This window comes from Macrobrachium rosenbergii, chromosome 43 (genome assembly GCF_040412425.1).
Source record: "Macrobrachium rosenbergii isolate ZJJX-2024 chromosome 43, ASM4041242v1, whole genome shotgun sequence".
NCBI classification, from domain to species: Eukaryota; Metazoa; Arthropoda; class Malacostraca; order Decapoda; family Palaemonidae; genus Macrobrachium; species Macrobrachium rosenbergii.
In genome coordinates, this window is record NC_089783.1 from 32,943,318 (window position 1) to 32,967,284 (window position 23,967).

The window sequence follows — 23,967 nt, forward strand, 5'->3', positions numbered from 1 at the left end:
TCTTTCTCTTTTAAAGTTGAAAAGGAACGAGTTGCTTTTTATTTACTAACTTTTTTGTCTCGATCCGGTTACTGTTCGTTTCCGGTCCGAACATCCCTACTCAATTTTTTTTATTATTTTTTTCGAATATTCATAAAAAATTAAGAAAAAATCCTATATACATAATTCTCGCAAACTAATACTTAACACATTTATGTAAATAATTGGGGGGATTTTTTCTAAGTTTCAATCTCATCTTAGCCATGACTTTAAGAGCTGCCGGTGCGTTTGCACATAAGCAGCCGCCAGCCATGCGCATACCCGGTCCTGGTCGTTTCGGCCGTAAGTCACTTTAGGCCGTAACATCCAAAACAATGTAAGACGTTATGTGTATGGTATTTACCGTTATGTTTATGGTATTTACATTATTATTTCATGTTTTACGTACATCCCCAAGGGGCTGGTACTAAACACGGCGCCCATTTTGCACGCAAACGTGCTTACGGCCGAAACGACCCGGATGCTGCATACCGGTGCATTTCACCCACTTATCTGTCATTACGTCACATTGTTTTGATGTGATCGGCGAACGTCATTTGCGTGGGCGTCCTGTCGACTCGGAATTTGAAATTATAGGCGCGGCTCATCAAATCAACCAAGTCGAAACGTTTATTCCTTGTAATTAGGCCTCATTTTGAATACGATTGAAATCACCCAATAATAAACCGGTTTTCATTCGGATCTTACTTCAGAACCAATGAAAACAAGACATTTATTTCATTAGCCTACTAATTTTCCGTCGATTAATTAAAATTTCACCCACGATTGATATGCGGCAAAATGTTTGTAATTCTTATCATTCGCACAATGGACACCGCGTGTAATGGTTATAAATTTACACAGGAGATTTTTCGAACAATATGACGAGGCCTTATCTTCTTTTTTAAGAAGTCACGGAGTTCTTCCAAGTTCTGTTACTCGACCGAAGTACGGTACTACTGTTCCAAGCCCTGTACTTTAATTAAGATTAGGTAAGAATTTGTGGCGCTGTAATAGTAGAGTTCCTCTCCCAAAATCGAGAAAACGAAAGGTTTGTGGCAACGAAAGGTCTGCGGCTATACTGTTAGTGACTAAGGAAACCTGTCTTGAAAGAATTCATTTTCCTCCATAGAAGTTAGTGTTATTATATGTGAGTGGCTCTCAAAAACGTAATGTACACGATGTGAAATTGTAACCTATAGTTTTGAAAAGAGTTCATCAAATTACGACTTAAAAGGGAAGACAGTAGACCCCCCCCCCAACCCCTCCATACCTAACACGGCAAAATTGTAACCAGTCAACACTCGTAGGGTTATGTGGTATTATGTTTTATTGGCAACTTGTAAAATTTTACTGGCTATTGGATGTTCTGTAAGTGGCGTAAGCCTACTTTGACTTGTGCGTGGCAAACATATTTTTTCGAACTCTCATAAAAAATTATGTTACTGTTTAAGACCAAAGAAAAATATTCATCAAAATGCCAAGAAACTTTTCCATCTTTTTATTGATTTGCTTTACTGCATACTGGTTTGGATATACACCAATGTAAAATAAATGATCACCAGCTTACTAAGCTCTTTCATGAGAAAATGGTCTTTTTGCCTGCAAGCAATAACTTTTGTAGAAAGGCTTTCTGGTTAATTGCAAATTCACCTTATGTATAAGGATCTCTTTGTTTATGCTTACACCAAAAATTATAATGTAATCAGTTCTAAATAAATGTTGTCCACAGACTGCTTGCCTGCAGTGCTCATAGCTGTCATTTTTTTTTTATATATTCAGTACATTTAGTAAATGCTTTTTCAAGTGGTAAAAAGACAGAGAAACTATGTATTTAGAATATACTTTTCACATATGTGATGCATTTTGCAGGCAAATCTCTCAATCTGATGGCCTGAAATTTTTGTGGGATTACTGTATTGTCACAGTGTGGGATGTCTTGAATGTTAAATGTAGCCCACAATACATGATTTTCGTTTTTGTATTTTGGTACTTATAAGAAAACTAGACTCCTGAAGCATCTGATAAGTCCATTCTAGTATCTTCAGCTTTGAAAAAACAGCAAAATCAGAAATGTTCCATGAAAAATGACTTCACAGTGACAGATGAAAGAAATATATTAGCAAAAATATGACCAAGAATGTTTTGCATCATCTTTTCTTTTGCCTTACTGTGTATTAATTGGGGTGGATAGAAATAAAATTTATATCTGAAAGGTAATTTATCCTGGTTTTGCATGGTGCAAAAGTTTATGGATCTCTGGTATTTCACTTTTGGCGAGCATTTCTTTATACCAATCTAGACAAATTTTTGTCTGATGATGCCAACTCACCATTGAATATTAGTTTTGTAATTTTTCTTTTAAAGAAATTCAGATAAAGTAAGACTAATCAGCTTTCCAGTGACACCAAAATCAGTATCTTACCCTGAAAATTATCTATACATTAGCTGATAAGAAAATTGTTCCCATGGTCAGTGAGGATAATCGTCTCAGAAACAATAAGTGATTTGTTAGCGCTGAAATTCCATGAAGATCGAAAGCAGAATACTAAATTCAACACTTACAGTATGGTGACTGAATAAAATTTAAATGTTGTTCAGTGAATGAAGTAAAGATGTAACAAGGTTACTGGTTAAAAACTTGCAAGTTTCTACCATGAAACCTGTTATGCATAGATGCATCAACCAACCTCCTTGTACAGTATTTTCTTTATATATTGCACTGATCTTCATTTAATAGGACTGGAATGCATATCATTTGGTCTGAGGCCATCTGCCATTATGGAGCAGTTCATGAAGCATTAATATGGAATTCACAAACTTGTTTGTAACTAAGTTTCCAGGTATAACTGATTGTCAGTATTTAAAAAAAAAATGATTTGAACTTGCAAAGATGCTGAAAAATGTTATTCTCACTGCATGTGGAAAACCACTGGCTTATGATATGCACTGAGACTGACATCCTGTTTCAACTAATTGTTTAGTTTATCAACATATATAAAGTTACAGAATGTTATCCAAGGAATATAAAAAATAAACATTTAATTACAAAATATATTTTATTCTATTGAAAAACTGATTTTATATTTTCCATCACAAATTGCTAAAAATGAAAAATTTAATAAAAAACACTTAAAAATATTTTTAATGTATACAAGTATGGCAGTTTAATGTTACCATGAAGGAGCCCCAAATCTTCTAATAGTCTTATCTTGGTCTGAGAGCTCAAGCTGGACTTTCTTACGCATATAGAAAATGGGACAGTCACGGCTGAAAAGATTAAGAAAACTGTCAAAATGATTATTTTGTAAAAAAAAAAAAAAAAAAAAAAAAGAGAGAGAGAAAGAGAGACTTTTAAATCAAAAATGTTGTTTGCAGGGTTCTTTAAGTAAATATTATGGCCATTTTTACATAAGGTCATCTCCATACATTTTTGCTGCTTTTTATCCCTATTTGGGGAATACAGCCTAGCGTGTGCCCTGAGCATTTCAATGCAGGCAACTTACAATTCTTGTGATATCCTTTTGACCTCAGATGAACTTTTAATTTTTCATCCCTTCCATTTAGTGATTTTCCCACCTCACTCACAACATCTCCACATTTGTCTTGTTTACGTTTTCATCTTTGGTTTAAAAATAAACCCCTCATTCTAACCATCAGTTACATTGTGACTCATTGGTCTAGTTTAAGTACTTTAAAGCAGTAATAAGTCCTGTGGAGCTTCTGATTCCTTGATTATTTGGTGACTGGTTTGAGACCTCGGTCAGAAGTTTACCCAAATATGACTTCCATAACAGTTGATCAAAAACATAAAACCTATCTTACAGTTTGGGCGATGGGTACCTTCTCAAAAGTAATGACATAGCTGCCTCAATTTTACCAAAGTGCTCAAATCAAGTCCATGCAGCTTAGTGACTTGTGACAATGCATACTTAAAACCCTTAATGGAGTCTTCAAAATATTCATTAGTAGGAGCAGGTGTTTAGATCAAGGCAAGATAATTTTACTGATTCCAGAATATGCCCTAAAATATAACATTTTTACAATAAAATAAAGTTTTATATATACTTACCAAGTAATTACATAGCTATAGTTTCCATTTTAACGGTATCTTAGATTAAAAATTTTGCGGGTAGCACTTCAATATAGTTTGTGTAGGTGATCAGCCCAACCCACTAACAGAACATTGGAACGACCTAGCAGAATCTCATTCATTTTATGCCTTATGTCCATCAGAGGGGAGGAGGGTGGGCTCTGATCCTGTAATTACTTGGTAAGTATATAAAACTTTATTATAAAAATGTCATTTTTATATATAAAACTTTATTATAAAAATGTCATTTTTATATAAGTAACTTATGCAAGTAATTACATAGCTGAATCCCATATTGACAGGAGGTGGGATACATGGACATAGTATTCTGCTCCAAAAACATTAAGTCATGTAATGAATTTGAAATAGAAAAGTTGTGAGCACTGAATACAAAGTTTGTCGTTCCTTATTAGTTAAGACAGTCTGCAGTATAAAACTGCATCTGGTTGACACTCAAATTAACCTGTAGTGGCGTGGCAGTAGAGCCAAGGGTCGCTTCTACTTAAGTGGGAGCTTTGTAGTGAAGGAATACTCTGATGGCTACCAAAGCATCAGTGGAAGTTATGCAGCTAAGGAGTTGTCCAACAGCTAGCAAAACTTCAATAGGTGCCCTTACCCTGGGCGCAGTACCAACGTAAAAATCAACCAGATACACTGTCACCTACACTGAAATAACACCACAACCCATCCACTGAGAGTGGTGGGTGCTACAGGAACTTTATACCTCCTGGCTCTTACAAAACTCTATATCTCACCAAAAGGTGAAGAGATAGTATGAAAAAATCTTATATGCTTCCTCCTGCCAAACCATGCCAGTCACTATCCTGTGGTACTGCAGAATTTACATGCTACTTAGCTGGTGCCAGTCTGGAGTTGGCGCCAGGCAAGCTGTGGAAGTGTGCGGATTGGTATAAATATTGCTGATGCCAGACTGTAGCTGGTGCAAAGTGAGCTGGGAGATCACGAAAGCCTTGAGCTCTAAAGTTTGCGCCATACTGTAGCTGGTGCCAGGCAAGTTGAGCACCAAGGGAGCCCGAAGCTCTAGACGCTGGGGGTTCCATAGCTGGGGCCAGACTTGTAGCTGGCGCCAGGTGAGCTGGATGCCAGGCAAGCTAGCAGCTCGAGGCTCTGGAAGCTCTAAAGCTGGGTGCCAGCAGAGCTAGAAGTTCAGGTTTCACTTCTTAAGACAGGGAGATGTGAAGGATGTTTATACTTCCAGTAGGTCGATGTGGAATGAAGTAATGGCCATATGTGCCTGTGAGACGTGAAGGACGATATACTTCCAGTAGGCTGATGCCAAATGGAAGTAAGGGATATATGTGCCTGAAAGCTTAAGTAGAGGCTGCTCAGATGACCTTGGCTTTCACTGAAAGAAGGCAAAGTTGTTGTTCGTCTGAATCTGAGTGTTTCAGAAATTCTCTTGAGGATGAAGGACAATGCGATCTTAATCCAAGGGAGAGGGGTTCTTGACCAAACATCAAAGGACAAGAAAGCCCACTAGATTATCAAGTCCTGTTCAGGTAAATACCTAAAAACTCCCATTGGACAGAGAGTTCACTCTTTCCCCTCAGAGTTGGTGAGCGCTCCTAGGTGCTTGGAGCATGCACTGGAGCCAGTTTGTAGCTAATGTCAGGCGAGTTAGGAATTCAGGAGCTGGACGGAGCTCCTGGAAGCCAAGGGTGTCCGTTAAGCTCTGAGGGAGAAAGAACGGATCCAGGTCTCAGATGAATCCTCGTTCTTGGCTAAAATCAAAGGAAAAAATGAGGATAACACATCTCTTGCTTCCTAGCTGGGTGTGAAAAAGGCTTGCGAGGTCTCTGAGAAGATAAAAGATCCAGGTCTCTGTGCTTAACCAGAGATAAGCATAGGTCAGTACCTCTTCAAGGAAAGTGAGAGGACCTAGATCTCAAAAACAAAGAGGTAATCTGCAGCAGGGTCAGAGGTGTCTAAAAAGAAGAGACGAAGAGTCTGAGACACCAGCTTTGGAAGAAGACCACTAAGTCTGGGAGACAGAGGAAGAGGGTGATTTCTGAATCTTGTAATAGCCTTTGCAACACTTCTTCAAGACTCTTCGGCGGACAATCCTTTGGACAGTCCAGCGTCTGTCTGGGCAAGAGTGGACCACCCTGGTAGTATCTCTGAAGATAGGTTGTCTGAGAAGACACAGTTTGGGGGAAAGATCTTGAAGAGTCCACCAACAACTGTAACTGTAAACTGAGCAGAGACTATTCAGCGCTTCCTCGATCATGTAGAAGGTTTCTTGAAGAGGCAAACAGGTCCAAGGTTGGCTTGCTTCATACAATAAAGAGATTCTGAAAACTCAGGATCGAAAGGCCATGATAGGAAGGCCAAGCTTCTGACAGCCCAGTACGTCCTTCGACACTTAGTCCCTGAATAAATCAAATTACTAGAAGACCTGATTGATTTGTCAACAGAGGAAGAACTCTGCTGACTGGTCGAGAGGGAACGCCAGATCCAGCTCCCTGCTTAAGTAGATGTGTTAGGACTGAGGTCTAATCCAAACAGGCTACCATAGAGCTAGGGTCAAGCAATACTATAGAGCTGTAAGAGAAAACGCTTTAGCTCTCCAAAGTATAAGTGAGGTTCTGTTCTTCTTGGGGACCCAGTCCTGGACATCTTCCCAGTTCTCAAATGGGCTCCTTTGACCAAGATCTTAGGTGCTGAGAAGAAGACCAGAACTAAGCTCAGCAGAAGGAGTTCCCTTGCACAAGTCATGTTCAGACAGCCACCACTGGAAATCCGACTAAAGAAACCTGGGCTATGAAACAACACGGAAGTGTCCGACTGTGTTTCCCTGTCCCAGTAAAGGTTACTGACAAGAGCTTCCGAGCCCCTTTTCTTCGAAGATGATGAAGTCAGTTGACATGTAAAGACTGAAGTAATGCCCAGACAAAAGGGGAAATCAAATGCAGGAAGAGCTAGTAATCGGGAGAGGGCGAAGCACAGATTCCCAATTGGGAAGCCCTGTCCTGAAACGCGGCACTAAAAAACCCTGGAGTTTAGACGGGGATCTGGAAGAGCGCTCCTTGCATATCGAAGCTCCTATCCAATCGCCCAGGAGAATGGGTGAAAGAACTATCTGGATTGTCTCCCTCTTGACCTTCATCTACTGTCTAAGAGAGAGTAATGAAGAACTGTGGTCATGCAGCCTATCGTCAGAGCCAAGTACAGGAAAAAGTGTCGAGCACTCTGAAACTAGTGTCGGAACGGCATCATTTGGGAGCGATAACCTTGTGCAACTGTGTGAATCTCACAGCAGAAGAGAGCACCAGAGATCTCCTTCTAGAGACTACAAGAGCAGAAAAACTCTTCCAAGTCCGTACATGACAGGGCACAGAAACATTCCAAGGAGCTGAGCCTCTGGCACTGGGTGCTAAGATAGTAGTTGCTCGACCACTGTGCACTCGGACACTGAACCTCAGAGGCCACTGAGCACTCAGACACCGAACCTTGGAGGCCACTGAGCACTTGGAGACTAGGATACATGCAGACGCTCGGAACTTGGGCGCTTGGAACCTGGGAGCTCAGAACTTGGAACTTGGAATGCGGGTGCTCAGAATTTGGAACTAGGTAGCTTGGAACTTGGGCACTCTCTGACTCTGTCTAGATTCGGAGAGCAATGACGACAACCACTGACACACCAAAACTGGGAAATTTATCTTTACAATGGCCGAGATAAATCCGAAAAAATGCCATTGGCGTCACTAGTCTACACTGTGATCCATAACTAACCACTCTGGGATCCTGAAAGTATCAATGGAGTCTCTTGTCCACACTGGGATCCGTAAACAAAAAAAACGTTATCGAAGCCACTACAGCCAAGGCAAGCACATCTTTATGGAAGCCTTTCCGATGGCAGTCCATCGAGACCTGCAGACAACAGGCTCAACTGAGGGGTAACTATCCGGGGCAAAACCCGTTCGGACTCACATGGACCGACAGTATGCCTCCTCCCAGGTTTAAGGGAGTCTGACAGGGACTGGGTTTATGAGATCCGATAGGGCCGGATAGTTACCTCCACTACACATCTAACAAGAAGCCTTTCCAGTGGCTGTCTGCCGATACCTGGGACCGCAACAGGCTCGGCTGAGGGGCAACAACCCGTGTGGAACCCCCAGACCTCCCTTGGACTTCCAGTTTGCCTCCTCCCAGATGCAGGGAAGCTTGACAGGGACCTTCTGTCTTCGGGCATCGGGGGACGAGTAGTCACCTCCTCCACTGCACCACACTTCACTATAACAAGGTTAACATTTGTTAACCAAGACAAGACTGGCAAAGGCATGGAAAGGGAACCAAGGGAGCCAGGTGTGGGAGCATGTGGTAAGACGGCTAGTAGGAGAGAATTGGTGCTGAGCGCATGAGAGAGGGTGCTGGGGGGTGAAGCTGGCGCCCGAGATCAGTGCCAGCAAGGTTTGTAGCGTGAGCTGGTTCTTGGCTGTCGAAAACGTCAACTCGTAGCCGCCAAGATAAACCTCCAATTTTCTCCTTACTACTTTCTGCCTAACACTTTTGAGTTCTGCAAAGGAAGGTGTGACGGTTGTCAAAAATTTATTTACTGGAGGATTCCAGGAAGCACAGGTCTGGTAAGTAAATCATAACTGCTAAAGTTACAGGCTTCATGAAATGGCAAAATACCCAAGAACTACTTTCAAGGCAATTATTGGTGGCTTGCGCGGAGCATATGGCCGATAAACACATAAATCATAAATTGCCAAAATTATGGCCTAATGAAAGATAATAATGCAATGTCGTAACATCTGAAAATGACTTTAAAGTGAAAACATTATCAGCATCTCGCCAGCAGCCTATGGTCGGTAAACAGTTCATGAACTGCAAAAGCTAATGCCTAATGAAAAGGCATTACATATGCTGATTACTTTATAATGGAATGCCATAACATCCAAGAATTATTTTTAAGGCAAAACTATTATCTACAGCTTGCTAGTATATTAAGGCTGTAAACCAATTCATAAATTGCAAAGGTTATGGCCTAATGAAAAGCCTAACATACACCAATTATTTTATAATAATGTCTAGATCAATTACTTTATAATGGAGTGTTGTAACTCTTGAGAATTACTTTTAAAAACAAAACTGTTATCGGTGGATCGCAAGTAGTTTATAGCCAGAAAACAATTCATAAATTACCACGGCTCATTAGTAGTTTATAGCCAGAAAACAATTCATAAATTGCCAAAGTTATGGCCCAATGAAAATGCGTAACATACAATTTACTTTTATAATGGAATATCGTAACATCCGAGAATTACTTTTAATGCAGAACTATTATCAGTGCTGCCAAAGCCTAACCAGTAAACAAACCATCAATGCAAATGGCGTTGTTTACCGGCGGCTCAATGATGACTGAATCAGCGCAAAACAAAATAAGTTAAAAACTCATCCTGAAAGATTTCAGCTTGAAGTCTACAAGAATCCTCCATCGGAATCCGGTAAAATACCCGGAAAATAATGAAAAAGCTACTGCCAGACCAGGTGTTGCCACTACGGATGGCAGGAAACAAATAAGAATTGTTTGCTAGGTCATTCCAATATTCCGTTAGTGGGACGGGCTGATCACCTACACAAACTATATTGAAGTGCTACCCACGAAATTTTGAATCTAAGCTGCCGTTAAAGTGGAGACTATAACTATGTAATTACTTGGTAAGTTACTTACATAAAAACTGGGATGCATCTTATATTCTGGCAAACAGAGTAATAATGATGCAGGCTGCAATGAAACTTTGTCCATGTTCCTAAAAATGCATTTATTTCTTACCTTGTACATATAACTTCTTCATGAATAGATCCCTGACATCTCTGACACTGAGTCCACAACCGTGCAAACTTCTCTTCTAATATCCCAAGTGCCTCCATTTGTGATATGTATATGTCGTTTTCCTTCAGCTAGAATAAAGATGCAGTTATCACATCAATATTGATGAAAATTTTTACTATAAACAGAATACATTTTCAATCTTGCCTATGTAGATAACAACTACCAAGAAACTAACTTCTTGCATTTACAAGTACTATAATGGGAATTATACTGAAAAGATACATTTTGAAAACCCCCTTTAACACCCTATACATTATATCCTAATTAATCCTTATGAGTGATGTCAAATTTGCCCAACATGTATCTTTGGAAAAATATTTCCTGTATTAGGGCTCGTGAATAAAAGAAATTAATAAAGATAAATATACTGTATATGTACTGAATAAAAACTTGGCAATGCTTTAACTACAAATTCATTTGTAAAAAAAAAAAAAAAAAAATAAGACTCAAGCATGGAATTCACTGAGATGAATAGGATCTAGCAACTGCAAACATTCTTTTGTAAACAATATGGGAAACAGAAATTATAAGAGAATTACAAATTTTAGTTTTTAGTCACTGCAAATTTTCCATGATTCCTGGCATTTCTAAAAAATGTAACATGACTTTTCCAGAGCATGGGAACCATGAATAATATACAATTTAAACAATTTATTAGTATAGACATGCAGTTCTCTATATCTATTTAAATTTAAAACAAGTAAAATATGCGCCGAAATTTCTTTGGCGCAATCAAATTTTCTGTACAGCATACAATGCATACAATCCATGAAACTCTCAGACGCAGCCCATGAAACTTTCAGCCACGGCCCGTTGGTGGCCAGTGTTGTTGGAACTTACAGAAGTGCCAGAAGCATGGTCATGGCTAACTTTAACGTAAATAAAATAAAAACTACTGAGACCAGAGGGCTGTAATTTGATATATTTCATGATTGTAGGGTGGATGATCAACATACCAATTTGCAGCCCTCTAGCCTCAGAAGTTTTTAAGATCTGAAGGCAGACAGACAATAGCCATCTCAATAGTTTTATTTTACAGAAAACTAAAGAGCTATCAGCAACACAGGCCTATCTGTACCTCATTATAAATATATACATTATTTTAATGTAAATGTTAATAAAATTAATTGCATTACATATTCTAGGGCATTCTGTAAAAATCTAAAAAAAAATTTAATTTTTTGCTGATACTTAACATGGATTCTCTGAAGGTGTATCAATAAGCACCCTTACCTGACAGTGTTTGCATAATGCATCTGAAGCACTGCTAAGAGGGACTTTGCATCCTACACATGAAGCTTTTTTGGTGATGAATTTAGCCATTGCTCCAATTTTGCTGTGGGTGATGATTCTGGAACGAGTGTGCTCACCCTCTGGTGGAAAAAAAAAGAAGTTAAATGGGAAAAATTTTAAAAGTAGGCAATGAAAAAAATACTGCACTCAATTATATATTTATATTTGTTTCCTTTCACATCCATCCTGCCCAATCTTTTAGATGACATGTTAATGGAGCACAACATGAAGGCTCCATGCTACCATTTTTATTTTCCCTAGAGATCATACCTTCTGTTAAGGAACATGGACTTGTACCATTCTGCCTGAAGGAATGGCAGCAGAAACAATTATATTTTATTAAGGCACTGGTTTAACTATTCTTGCTCTCTAGCTATTTAGAGTAGAGTGTACAAAACCTGCTTGCTTGGATTCTTATTCTGCTGCTATCATCATCTAACAGTTTCCTCTACCTTCCTATTAGTCCAAAAGCATCTCACATCCTTTATATACAGTACTTTAGAAAAAAACTTTACACAAAAGCAGGGGCAACACTATCACTTTAGGCACAAGAAAACCATTTGGTGTCACAAATGCAAATATTTACTTCCCAAAGTGATTCAGTTAAAAAAAAAAAACCCAAGGAATGTATCTTACCACACTGATTAACAGATGTCAAAACAATTACCATTTCACATGGGCAAAACGGATGCTCACAATCACATGGAGACACCCTTAAAAGGTCATAAAAATTGGAAGATTTTAATACAAACAGTATGAGCCTTTTAAAACACCAGACAGTAATATTTTTTTTATCCCTATCTTTCAAGATAAAATGTATTTAGGTTTTCATTATACTGAACAAAGACGACAAACTCAACAAAATTGTATCAACAGTTGGAATCTGGTAAAAATACACAAACCTTCATAAATGTATATAGTATAGTACTTACTTAGCAGCTGAGATTCTGCCTTGTCTCCAAGAATAGGCTCAAATATTCTGATGAGAGGTTTGCTTAACTGATTTGTTAAATAATATTCATAATCAATAGGAAGGCTGTTCTCCAATACATATATAGGATCCTGAAAAGAGATAAAAGATAATAAAACATTGCTGTATAAGTTATCTTCAACCAAAAACGAAAACATAACCGTACCTATTTTTTGTCATGCAAAATGATACAGGACTTGTAACTTTTAGTACTCAGGTAAACTTGCATGAAGAACATTTGATCTTGGAATAGTTTATTTTACACCCTGTTCACTAACTTTAGTTACAAAATTTGACAAACCAAATTTTGACAAAATTACTAAACTGCTATACTAACTAAAATTTTAGTCTTTTACGTATAATTAATGAAAACTGTAAACTATCTTATGGTTCATCACAAACCAAATAATTTATTATTACACTTTTTGCATTAATCTAACATTATCATTATAAAATTGTTTGACATAGATACTTGGTTAAAAATTCTCACCTCACATTGGTTTGGCCCGAAGGGTTTGACACTGGACATTATATCTGCCTAGTATTATACAGCTTCTTAAAGAGTAAAGTTTTTAAAGTACAGTATCTCTGTTATGATGTGTACTATACACAGTTTTTCATGAATTTATTACAAAATTTTAGAATGAAGAAAGCATGAGTGCGAGTCAAGTGTTATATATTATTTGACAAAAGTTAGTGAAAGGGTTAGGCTGTTTTGAGTAAACTACATGGCTGTCTAAGATTATAAATTCAAATACATTTTGTTTCTAGTATATTTAGTTAGTAAATCAGGATGGCTGCTGATTTCAACTTCAAAAAAAAAAAAAAAAAAAAAAAAAAAGTTAATATTAACAGGTGCATGTATATACTGTACATACAAAAAGCACAGCCATGAATAAATCTCATAAAAATCCTATACGAAAACAATGAGATATTTTAAGGCAGAAAAGATACTTGATATATTACCTCAGCTTTTTCATATGCTGGGGTTCCTTTAGCACCAGCAATGATGACAAAAGGTACTCTGTCACCCAGTTTAGGAGCAGTACCTGGGTCTCGCTTCTTCATTTTATTTGCAAGTTCTACATGAGCTTGTTTAGCTGCATATTCCTTTTCTGTTTTAGTCAGCTCCTTGGTAATAACAAGCTGTGATATGTCAATACGATTGCAAAGCAAGTCAGCTATAGTTTGCTTTGCATACTCTGCAGCCCCCATGGGATCCCTGCAAAAGTTTTAAGAATCTAGTAAATACCTGGGTAAAAAGAATGATAACATCATGTTTATGGCACAGTATCTATATAACAGAAAACCTTACAACTGAGCGCACAAAAAACAAGAAATTACACCATAACTCATACGTAATATATTATAAAATTTAGGCAAATTTACTCTAGCACGTGCGATTAATAAGGCAGTGGAAAGGGAGCTTGCCTTAACTTAGCAACTAACTGTCCTGACCATAACAGAAGCCTATGTTACTTTTAAAATAATGAAGACAGAATTTATGTTAGTTTATAGTTACATCAACTGATAACTTGAAATCCTAGTGATACAGTTACTTGAGTCTCTGAAATATTATATATAATGAATGAACAGTCTGTTTCAAGTGCCTAACAAAATATACAAAATCACAACCCATTAAGCACAGCAAACATAGAAACCTGTGATATAACAATAAGAGGGTACAGACATCAATGTCTGGTTCAGTGTGCCACTGACAGTGCTAAAGATTCTTTGCAACATCCCTTAAATCTTTGGCTGCCATCCTTACTGCCTTTAATTCTTTTTTATTCACTCCCTTTGGTTTCTACCCATCTTGTTGTTCCACTTTTTTATTTCACCTTCCTCCAGCCTTCACCCGTCATTTAGGAACATATCCTTCAAGTAAGTCTACAACTGTAAGGGATATTTCCATTTATCAAAGTAAGCTAGAAACAATGTACAGTACAACATACCTTTCAATGAGGATTTTCTGTAAACAAGTATTTATAAGACTGGCTACAATAGGGCAATTATCTCGTCGGACAGTCTCAATACCTTTACAATCCATCTTATCATGAATTTCAGGTCGAGTGAAATAAAGGCCAGCATACCGTTTCTTGTTGATGAGAAGATAAGGGAAATACACCTAGGGAAAGAAAATTTTAATTATATTCTTTTTCAATAAAGAACATAATTCAAAATATACAGTTACGATAATTCACCTTATGATAACTCGATTTTGCAATGAGGTAAGCAATTAATACCAATATGACAATATCATTTATAAAATATTTTTAAATTTCGCACAGGCGCAGGAGCAATGTTATCAGGCAGTGAGAGAGACCAAATTATAATAGACAACTTTTCCTCCATCTCTTTACACCATCATCTAGTTAAAAAATTAAAAGAGAATGATAAAACTATTGTTAGTAATGTTATACTCTTGCATAAATGCGTACAGCCATAAATAACCGACCAAGAAACTGTTGTTTTGCTTATAACCAAACTGGATAACAACAGCCGTTTACCTGGTATTTCAACCATCATACGATAATAAACAATTACTGTAGGTTATGGCACAAATGATGTCAAGTAGAATAGGACTGATAAATTTTTACATTATACCCTTATTTGGTATGGATATAAGACTGTCAAGGAAATATACTGCTAAATTTAAGCTGCAAGTTGTAGCTGAAACTGAGAAAACAATGTTCAAGCTGCTAATGACTATACAGTAATACCCTGAACTTGCGTGATTCAAGTTGCATGAATTCACAGACACACGAATTTTTTATTGGAACCTAACAAATGGTCATACAAGAGTTTTTCACAGACACGCAAACATTTGCGAACACTGAGAAACCCTGCAAAAGTGTCTATGTTTAATTTTTTATGTAATTTATAAGTTTTCAAGCTTTTATGTATACAAAATTCATATTATTTTAAACAAAAATTCTTCCCTCATCTTTTGGAAGGAGGTCGAAGGCAAAAGCTGTCAGACATGTCATTTAACATGACAAGAAGGGGAGTGTTACTGATCAGTGGTCAAATGATTCTTGTAATTCTTTCTCACTCTCTCTGTCTGTAATAATTCATAAAAAAAATTTCACTCTCTTAAGTAAGGACAACTGTTATCTATCTCTCTCTCTCTCTTGTTTGAAGCTAGCCAACCTACGTATTACAGTACTGTTTCTAAAACATAGAGACATAGAGCATTTCAGAACAAAGAGAAAGAGACAGAATAAAGAAGTTTTGAAAAACGAGGTTGAGAAGACTTCTAAAAATACATCCGTGGAATGGGGGTAGAGGGTCACACACTCCTATTCTTACGTTAACCATTTATTTCTTTTTTTAAGGGTAATGTATTAAGCTAACTTTTAAATGAAAATACAGTAACTTTAATTTCACTTAAAAGTTAGTTTAATACTGAATTTCCATCTTTTGATATCTAACATAAGAATAACTTCTCTCTCTCTCTCTCTCTTTATGCTCTCTGTCTCTGTAATAATTCATAAATAATTAAAAAAATTGATATTTCATGTAAGGACAATATCTTTCTCTCTCTCTCTCTCACGTTATTCTCTCAGTCTCCGTAATAATTGATAAATAATTTCACTCTCTTAAGTAAGGACAACCCTTTCTCTCTCTCTTTCTCATAGTTAATGCTTACAAACTTTTACAACTTATTAATTCTCTGTATGCCTTTACCTGTACAGTAGATAGTTTAAACTGATCTAATTTGACCTGTACCGTCTACGAAGTGTAAATGTGCTAGAGTTGCAAATACGTTTTAAAACATGGAGACATAATAACTAAGAGTTGTATTAGTCAATATAAAAAACACTGTTCATGAAAAAGCATTTCAGAACAAAGAAGTTATTAAAAACAGGTTGAGACAAAGTCTAAAAGTAGATTGGTCAGAAGGGGAGAGAGAGAGAAATTCTCTTCCAACTCTCTATTTTTATGTCAACCATTTATTTCTTTTTTAAGGGTAATGTATTAAGCTAACTTTTAAATGAAATTACAGTAACTTTAATTTCATTTAAAAGTTAACTTAATAATTTGGGAGATGATTAGGGTCATATTTAGTGTTTAAACTTTAAAAATAAGCATTTATTAGCATTTTTAGAGACTGCCAAACTACGCAAAAATTCACCCTGCGCGAGGGGTTCTGGAACCTAACCTCGTGTAAGTTCAAGGTATGACTGTACTGTAAATTACTGTGCATCAGCAACATGGATGAAACTCGATCATAATTAAAATGGGAGAGAAAGTATTTTAATCAAAACTACTGGGCATGAAAGAACACATTACTGTTATTTTCACGCCGATAAACGATAAATACGTAAAGCTCGTATTATGATGAAATAAAGTGAAAATAGCGGAGCCTTGAATTTTTTTTTTACACAAAACAAACGCCCCCAAAATGGCCATCGTCAATCGTCACCTACTAACGAAAATAATAGATAAATTAATTTCACAACGAGATGCATTTTAGCTATATTTTGACTTAAAAACACTTCATATAATGAAAAATAACCTTGCCCCATATAAATAAAGTATCTAGAGATACATTTACACTAACTAGAAGCAAGAAAAGTGCTCTGAAGTGAATTAATATGGCGAAATAAACACCGCATAAATGATTTCCAAACCAAAACATTGATCGCTATGACCGCAATTTATAATACAAAAGCAATATAAGAATATATACAATATTACTGGATACAGTGAATTAAGGCATAACATTTTAAAAGATCTGTGGAAAAGATGCACATTCGTTATGTTGACGTTTGTACAATACGATATGTGAATATAGAGTACAGTATAATGTAGGCTACGCTACCGTATATGTATACAGTATACCATAGTGTAGGATAAGCTAATTCTTGTTTTGTTATTCAATTTCTCTTTGCACTGAATTATCATAAGTCACTTTGCATGAACCTCCAGAATTAGCTGATATTAATAACTACTATACCGTGTATGTATAGAGTATACTTTATAGTGTAGGCTAGGCTACCATATATGTATACTGTACATGGTACCAAATACCCTAGTGTAGGCTAGGCTATATTCAAGATATGGTTTGGTATTTCCTACATTTTTTCCAACAAAGGATGGTTTTTTTTGGAACCTAACCCCATTGTAAGTAGGATAATACCTGTATAAACATTTTTAGTTTGTTTTGTGTGTTTGACTATCAAAATAGGCAGTTCTAAGTGTTTTTGGAAGTTTTAGCTATTCGCAAGGGGGTACACATCCCCCGTGAATATGGGGGTTTACTGTACACACACACACACACACATATATTATATATATATATATACAAAAGTATATCTTAGTTTAACCAAACCACTGAGCTGATTAACAGCTCTCCTAGGGCTGGCCTGATGGATTAGACTTATTTTACGTGGCTAAGAACCAATTGGTTACTTAGCAACTGGACCTACAGCTTATTGTGGAATCCAAACCACATTATAACAAGAAATGAATTTCTATCACCAGAAATAAATTCCTCTAACACTTCATCAGCCGGCCGGAGACTCGAACCCGGGCCTAGCAAGTGCTAGTCCACAGCTCTACCGACTTGCCCAACGAAGAGCCTCCTCAGCAGATAGCTGCAACATCTCATCAATAAAGCAATTCGACCAAAATCGGCTACTTGAGAGCACACCAACTTGGGTGTTTCCCCACTGGCAGACCTAAGAGTATAATGACCAAGGCTGACTTATGCACTGTGTGAGAATGGTGAATGGCAAGACCAAGGTCATTACTGTAGCCAGGGGATAGAGCCTGCCTGCCTTGAGTCCATTCATACTGTCACTGTAACTACAGGCACTATCCTGGCCAAGACAAACTATGAAAGAATTCTTTGATATTTGTTAGTCTGTCTTATGGAGCCCCGGGTAGGATATTATGGAAAACTCCTCTGAGGACACAGAGCAGCTACACTTTAAAAAATGTTTGTTAAAGTGTAGAAAAAAAATAAGCCCCTACTAAAAGGACATACCTCTAAAAATTTAACAATTTATACTGTCATATTTCTGATAAAATAGATACATAAGCACCACATAATTTTTATTATTCTTATTTTCTGTGTGCCTTGTGTTGGGCCCTTTAGATGCTAATAAATGTTCTTCTGATACACTTCTTCAAACCTAACCTGGATGACTGATGAATTTTATACTTTCCCAATTTCTTTGTTCTCTTCCCACCTACCAGCCTAATTAACTTTAATTTTGGTCCAAATAACACTTTTTACTTCAGGAACAAATCCTGTGGGCCCATTCTACAGAGGTCTGGTTAACCTACCATATAACTCCCTTAAGCCAACTAATAATCTTGTACAAATTTAATTTATTACAGACAACCAAAATAAGATATTTAAGTACCAAGATACTAACTATCAAAATCACTGACTAATATCCTCAGATAAATTTTCAAGTGATTTGGTTTTGGCAACTAATTTGAGAGAGAGAGAGCACTCACCTTTTCAAACTCCAGTTTAATTGGCTTGACAAATGTCTCTGTAACATACAATGATGCCTCTTTACCAAGCTCCATGGCTTCCGCAACAGTTTTAACACCAAACTTGATCATTACAGAATCAGTGTCACCATAAATTACCTGCAAAAGATTCATTCACCATATAATAAAAATAATAGTGATGAAAAAGACAAGGTCCCATTCAGGGGGCTTGACAGTTCTAACGGAGATTTTTCTCAGTTCTTTGGTAAACACTTTCCAGTTCTAGTGACAAATTCCATTCTCTTAGTCTAGACTAGTGTCTTTAGTAGCTACAAAAGACAACTTACTCTGATTTCTTAACAAACATGTGCACTATGGGGAAATAACAAAAAAGGCACAACCAAAAAATTTTAAATGGACTTGTAACTATGACATGGTTGTAACAAACACACACACAAACTTTTCCTTACCTCTGCATTATTTTCATATCCATTGCTTATTGTATATTTTTCTTCTACCTTTTCTTTGGTGGCGGCTATCATGGTGCGACCAAAAGCTGTTACACTCTGTGTAAAAATATGAATTGTAACAACTATATAACTGATGTCCTTATCAGGAAGTTACAAGTAAAGATTATTTAGAAATGACAGGCTCTCAATAATTCAAAAAGTTATGCTCTATCAATACTTTCAAACATTAATCCCAAAATCTTTCATAATAAAACCAATATATTAAGAGTTTCCTTAAAGCAAAAACAAGGCAAAATCTCATACTTAGGACAAAATACATCTCAAGAACATACCTGAGATATTTCTAAACAAGGAAGTTTGCCAACTTGAGCACCTGTGAAACCATACACAGAGTTAGCTGAAATCTTAAGAGCAAGCTGCCTTCCATCAAGAACCTGAAAGTATATAAGGTGGTAGTACCCTGGTCTTCGTGTATGACAACCAAATCAGAAAAACTCATCCCTATAACATTAATTCCCAAATGGCCCACTCATACCGAAGGTCAAGAATCAGATCTGCCTGAAACTATTAATAGAATATATGGTATGCAAATAAATGCACATATAATTTATGTAAAGTATGACATCACATTCATGGGCCTGATAAACAAGAACCTTCTAAAAACACTGTTTATCAGCCCTAAAATTTTGCAGAACACTGGGATGAATACTCAAGTAACAGACCTTCCTCAATCACTACAACTCCAACATTGCTCAGAGTATAAGGAACTAATCCACTGTAAGTTGAAACCTCTTAAAGTAAAGGAAAGATCCAGAATAAGAACTGTTTTCTTAAGCACTACAAATTATTAGCAGCAAGATGTGGGATAGGGTTAAGGCACTAAGTGCTATGTCTTCTTAGTTCCACTTTTAGATATCTGGCAGATGACTTTAATTAAAAACCAATAGGTAATGAGGAGGGTTGTCAGTAAGGAACTCCACATAGAAGTGTCATCCCTTAATGTATTTAGCCAGTAAGTTCTACAAGGATTTTGTCACCATGCTGGATGGACAGAATTTGAAAATGACCCTCAGTTCAAGTCCATATACACTGAAGATAGATTGAAAATTGGAATATAAAAAAACCTGAATTAACATAACCATACAATAAAGATGTACTGATATGCTGTATAAGAATAGAAAATAGAATTTAGGCCAAAGGCCAAGCTCTGGGACCTATGAGGTCATTCAGCACTGAAACAGAAACTGACAGTGAAAAGCTTTGAAAGATGTAACAGAAGGACTTGCAGTTGCACTATGAATCAATTGTTAGGAGAGGGTGGAAAGTAAGATGGAAGAAAGAGAATATGAATGGACGTACAGTAAAAGGAATGAAAGGGGTTGCAGCTAGGGACTGAAGGGACACCAAAAAGAACCTTAAGCAATGCCCACAGTGCACACACACAGTACTACCCCCGCCATCCCCCCCCAGGGGGAATGTGCTGTATGATGCTTCAATAAGCACAGCAAGTTCACGGAATTATAAAGACAAATGCTTGAAATCATCCTAAGATTCACTAGTAATATTTGAGCTCAACTGGATCAAATTCAAACTGGAATAAGAATGGAGTACACAAATTTAAGTGACTAACCTTCTTCTTTAATGCATCTGTTTCATTCTTGAGGTCATTCTTGGCTTTTTTACGTGCAGCAAGAAGAGATTCCAAAATTTCAGGAAGCAAACCTTTTCGCTTATGTGCTTTCACAAAGTAGTTGTTAGAAGGTGTCTTGATGTAATCTCCTGGGGTAAGACTGAAAACAAAAGCATTCCTGTAAAACTACTCTTCTCTAAGAGAATTTGTACAAACAAATTAACCCTAAGCAACACTACAATTATATAGGACATATGGCATTCAAGGAAGAACCTTACTCAAAGTGCTGGCTCCATCTCTACATGGGTCTTAAATCTTATCGCCATATTAATTCATGGTGTGTCTTTTCTATTTACTCCTGATTACTACTATCTCAGGCATTTTACTCATGCTCAGAAATCAAGGTTGAACATGATTCCTCTTAAAATGTCCTTCATTCACTATGGTTTCTCCTTGGTTAATTTTCACCTATTCCTGTTTTGTGCATTGCAGACCACAAAGAAGGGTCACCAACCTAGTGCACATCCAGCAATGGATGAAGGTGTGGACCCTACCTACAGGAATGCATAGAACCATATGTAAGATTTTTTTTTCCAAGTATCTCAGAGCCTTGTGTCCTTACCAGTAAAAGAGTGCCACTGGCATGGATGCCATGTTCATACAACTCTTTATTCAAAATTTAGAGTGTTCAGTAGAGATAGTAGTTTCCCTGAATAGCATTCCCTCAATAAACATAACTAGAAAATGAAATACCCTGCAATTAAAGCATGATTTAATTTTTGTTGTTTTTTTACTGGGATGAACATTAAGTGACAATCTCCCTTCATCCACAGAGTTCACAGGGCTCTTATTGCTCTGTTTTCTTCTTGTTCCCCTTGTTTAAAATATAATTACTGGCAGAATAAAGATATTGTACATTAACTACATAGCTTGTAATACTTTGTATTCATTTGTACTGTATTCTATCTATTAACCTACTCCGTATGGAAGAAAGCTTAACTTCTTTTGAGGAAAAACCAAAATATTCAGACTGATACTGTCATGACAGAAAGTGGAAGGGTTCTGAAAACAAAGATTCAAATGAATGGGGATCATGGCAATAAAAACAATGACAAGAAATTTAGACTATGATCTTTTGTAATCATCATGTGCCTTGCATGGCACAAAGCTAAAGTAAAGAATCTTAGAGATTCTTTGCTTTCTGCCTTGTACCTTCATCAATTCCCTCTTGCTCTCTTCCTGCACAACTGTCTGGCATCATAAGTTTTGTCTTTCCACCCCTCATGAGAAATAAATCTTTGTACCAGCCCTATAAGAGCAAAAAGCGGTTAATAGTAATGAAAGAAGACCAAGTACTGGATATTCAGCCACTAATTGGATTACTAACACTTAAGATGTCAAAATCTCACGGTATAACAACCCTTTGGCATATAGTTTCTAAGACTTACTTATATTCTTGAGCCTTATGTGGTCCCTGTAATAAAGTTGTATAACAAAGATTATGTGCCATCATGATGGAAGGGTACAGAGATGAGAAATCCAAAGTGGCAATAGGAACACTGTAGTAGCCCTTCTTTGGTTCAATAACTGTTGCTCCTTCATACTCATCCTCTCCTCCTCCTTTGTGAACTGGTAAAACCAAGTCTTGCTCAGTGGCCTAGAAAAACATTAAAAAAATAAAATAAAACTACACAGGTTAATATAAGAACATCCTATACAAAACTGCATTTCTCAGCTCTAAAGTTATATTTTCATATGAGGACAAATATGCTAGGATACACTGTCACCAAAAATTACAACTGCATTAACATAATTAAAACTTATTAAATCTTTTCATATCACCCTTCATAGATCTTCTTGCTACCAGCCATTTAACCCCTACAAGTCTGTACTAAAAAAAATACATTTAATTACCTTCCTAAGGAGCTGTGAGATGACCTTGATCTGTTGGCCTCGCGTAAGAAGGTATGACAAAGGCACTCCAGTTACGCGAGCCATCTCTATGTAATTAATGATGCACATCAACTTCTCCAACAGTCTCAGAGGAAGTAAGGCATCTTTCAGGCAATACACTGCCAATCTGGAACAAAAAATGGAGTTATTTCAAATATATATAAGAAATTTACAAGGAGACAGAATTATGTACTATCACTGAATAATGGAATGCGTCTACATACAAACATGCCTTTCTCTGATCTGAGTGCAACACTTTTAAATATAAAAAATTTCATAAAAATATAACTGGCCTGTGTTAATAATGCAATAATGTACACATAACAGATGGGTTGTTATATTGTTCACCTCAGCATTAAGGAATCAACTAAAAACCAATAGCATATATTACCTTCGTCTTGTCTGGGCATTTCCATTCTGTAAATCTGAAATAATGGAATGATGGACATCTTCCTTCTGTTCTTGTAGAAAATGATAAGATACAGCATTGAGCGTGTAGGAACGCAACTTGTAATCTCTGACTAGTACCTGTAATAAAAATAATTTAGTGTCACAGGAAAGTTTTCGGAAAAAAAATACAAAAAGGAATAACTGACCTGTGGCATAATGTGCACATCATAATGTCATGAGAGAGAGAGAGAGAGAGAGAGAGAGAGAGAGAGAGAGAGAGAGAGAGAGAGAGAGAGAGAGAGAGAGAGAGAGAGAGGAACACTGCAAGATACTATTAGCTTAGAAACTATTAGCTTAGAAAGGAACTATCATCCTAATTCTGGAACGAACTAGATGAAAGATATACTTCAGCAGAGATTAGGAAACACTGAAATCTGCAAATTTCTTTAAGGTTTTTAATTCTGAACTGAATGCTGAAGCATAAAGTTTCATATTCTGCAGACAAACTCCCTTGGTAATCAAACTACATTACTAGAACTTTCGATTGCTAGTCAAGAGATGGTGCTAACATAGCTACATGACCCATCTTAGCCAAGCCCTATGAGGTCTCAAAACATGAATCAATCGTCTAGGTATAGTAAATAAATGAATACATTAATAAATAAATAAATGATTTTACATACAAGGCTTAACCCTCCCCTATGCAAACAAAATGCAAATGGCTGCCCACATAGCATAATCCTCTCATTTTGTCCTTCCTGTACCATTTCTGGCCGAATGTCTTGTGTCGTTACAGGTTACCGAGAGAGAGCTGCTACAAAGATTGGAAGTCACTAC

At 36.9% G+C, this 23,967-nt stretch overlaps 1 protein-coding gene across 2 annotated transcripts in view; it reads right to left on the minus strand.

The window, feature by feature from the left end:
• Nucleotides 1-3,058: 3,058 nt before the first annotated feature.
• The window catches only part of DNApol-delta (DNA polymerase delta), a 55,749-nt gene continuing 34,840 nt past the window's right edge, over nt 3,059-23,967 (minus strand). For both annotated transcript variants that reach the window (XM_067086971.1, XM_067086972.1), the window contains exons 12-24: nt 23,132-23,268; nt 22,702-22,867; nt 22,236-22,444; nt 20,788-20,947; nt 19,490-19,591; nt 19,158-19,253; nt 18,709-18,846; nt 14,190-14,362; nt 13,201-13,456; nt 12,197-12,326; nt 11,205-11,344; nt 9,912-10,039; nt 3,059-3,288 (exon numbers count right to left, since the gene is read on the minus strand). In XM_067086971.1, the coding sequence (XP_066943072.1) occupies nt 3,192-3,288; nt 9,912-10,039; nt 11,205-11,344; nt 12,197-12,326; nt 13,201-13,456; nt 14,190-14,362; nt 18,709-18,846; nt 19,158-19,253; nt 19,490-19,591; nt 20,788-20,947; nt 22,236-22,444; nt 22,702-22,867; nt 23,132-23,268 (1,932 nt within the window). In that variant the 3' untranslated portion in view covers nt 3,059-3,191. The remainder of the gene's footprint in view (nt 3,289-9,911; nt 10,040-11,204; nt 11,345-12,196; nt 12,327-13,200; nt 13,457-14,189; nt 14,363-18,708; nt 18,847-19,157; nt 19,254-19,489; nt 19,592-20,787; nt 20,948-22,235; nt 22,445-22,701; nt 22,868-23,131; nt 23,269-23,967) is intronic.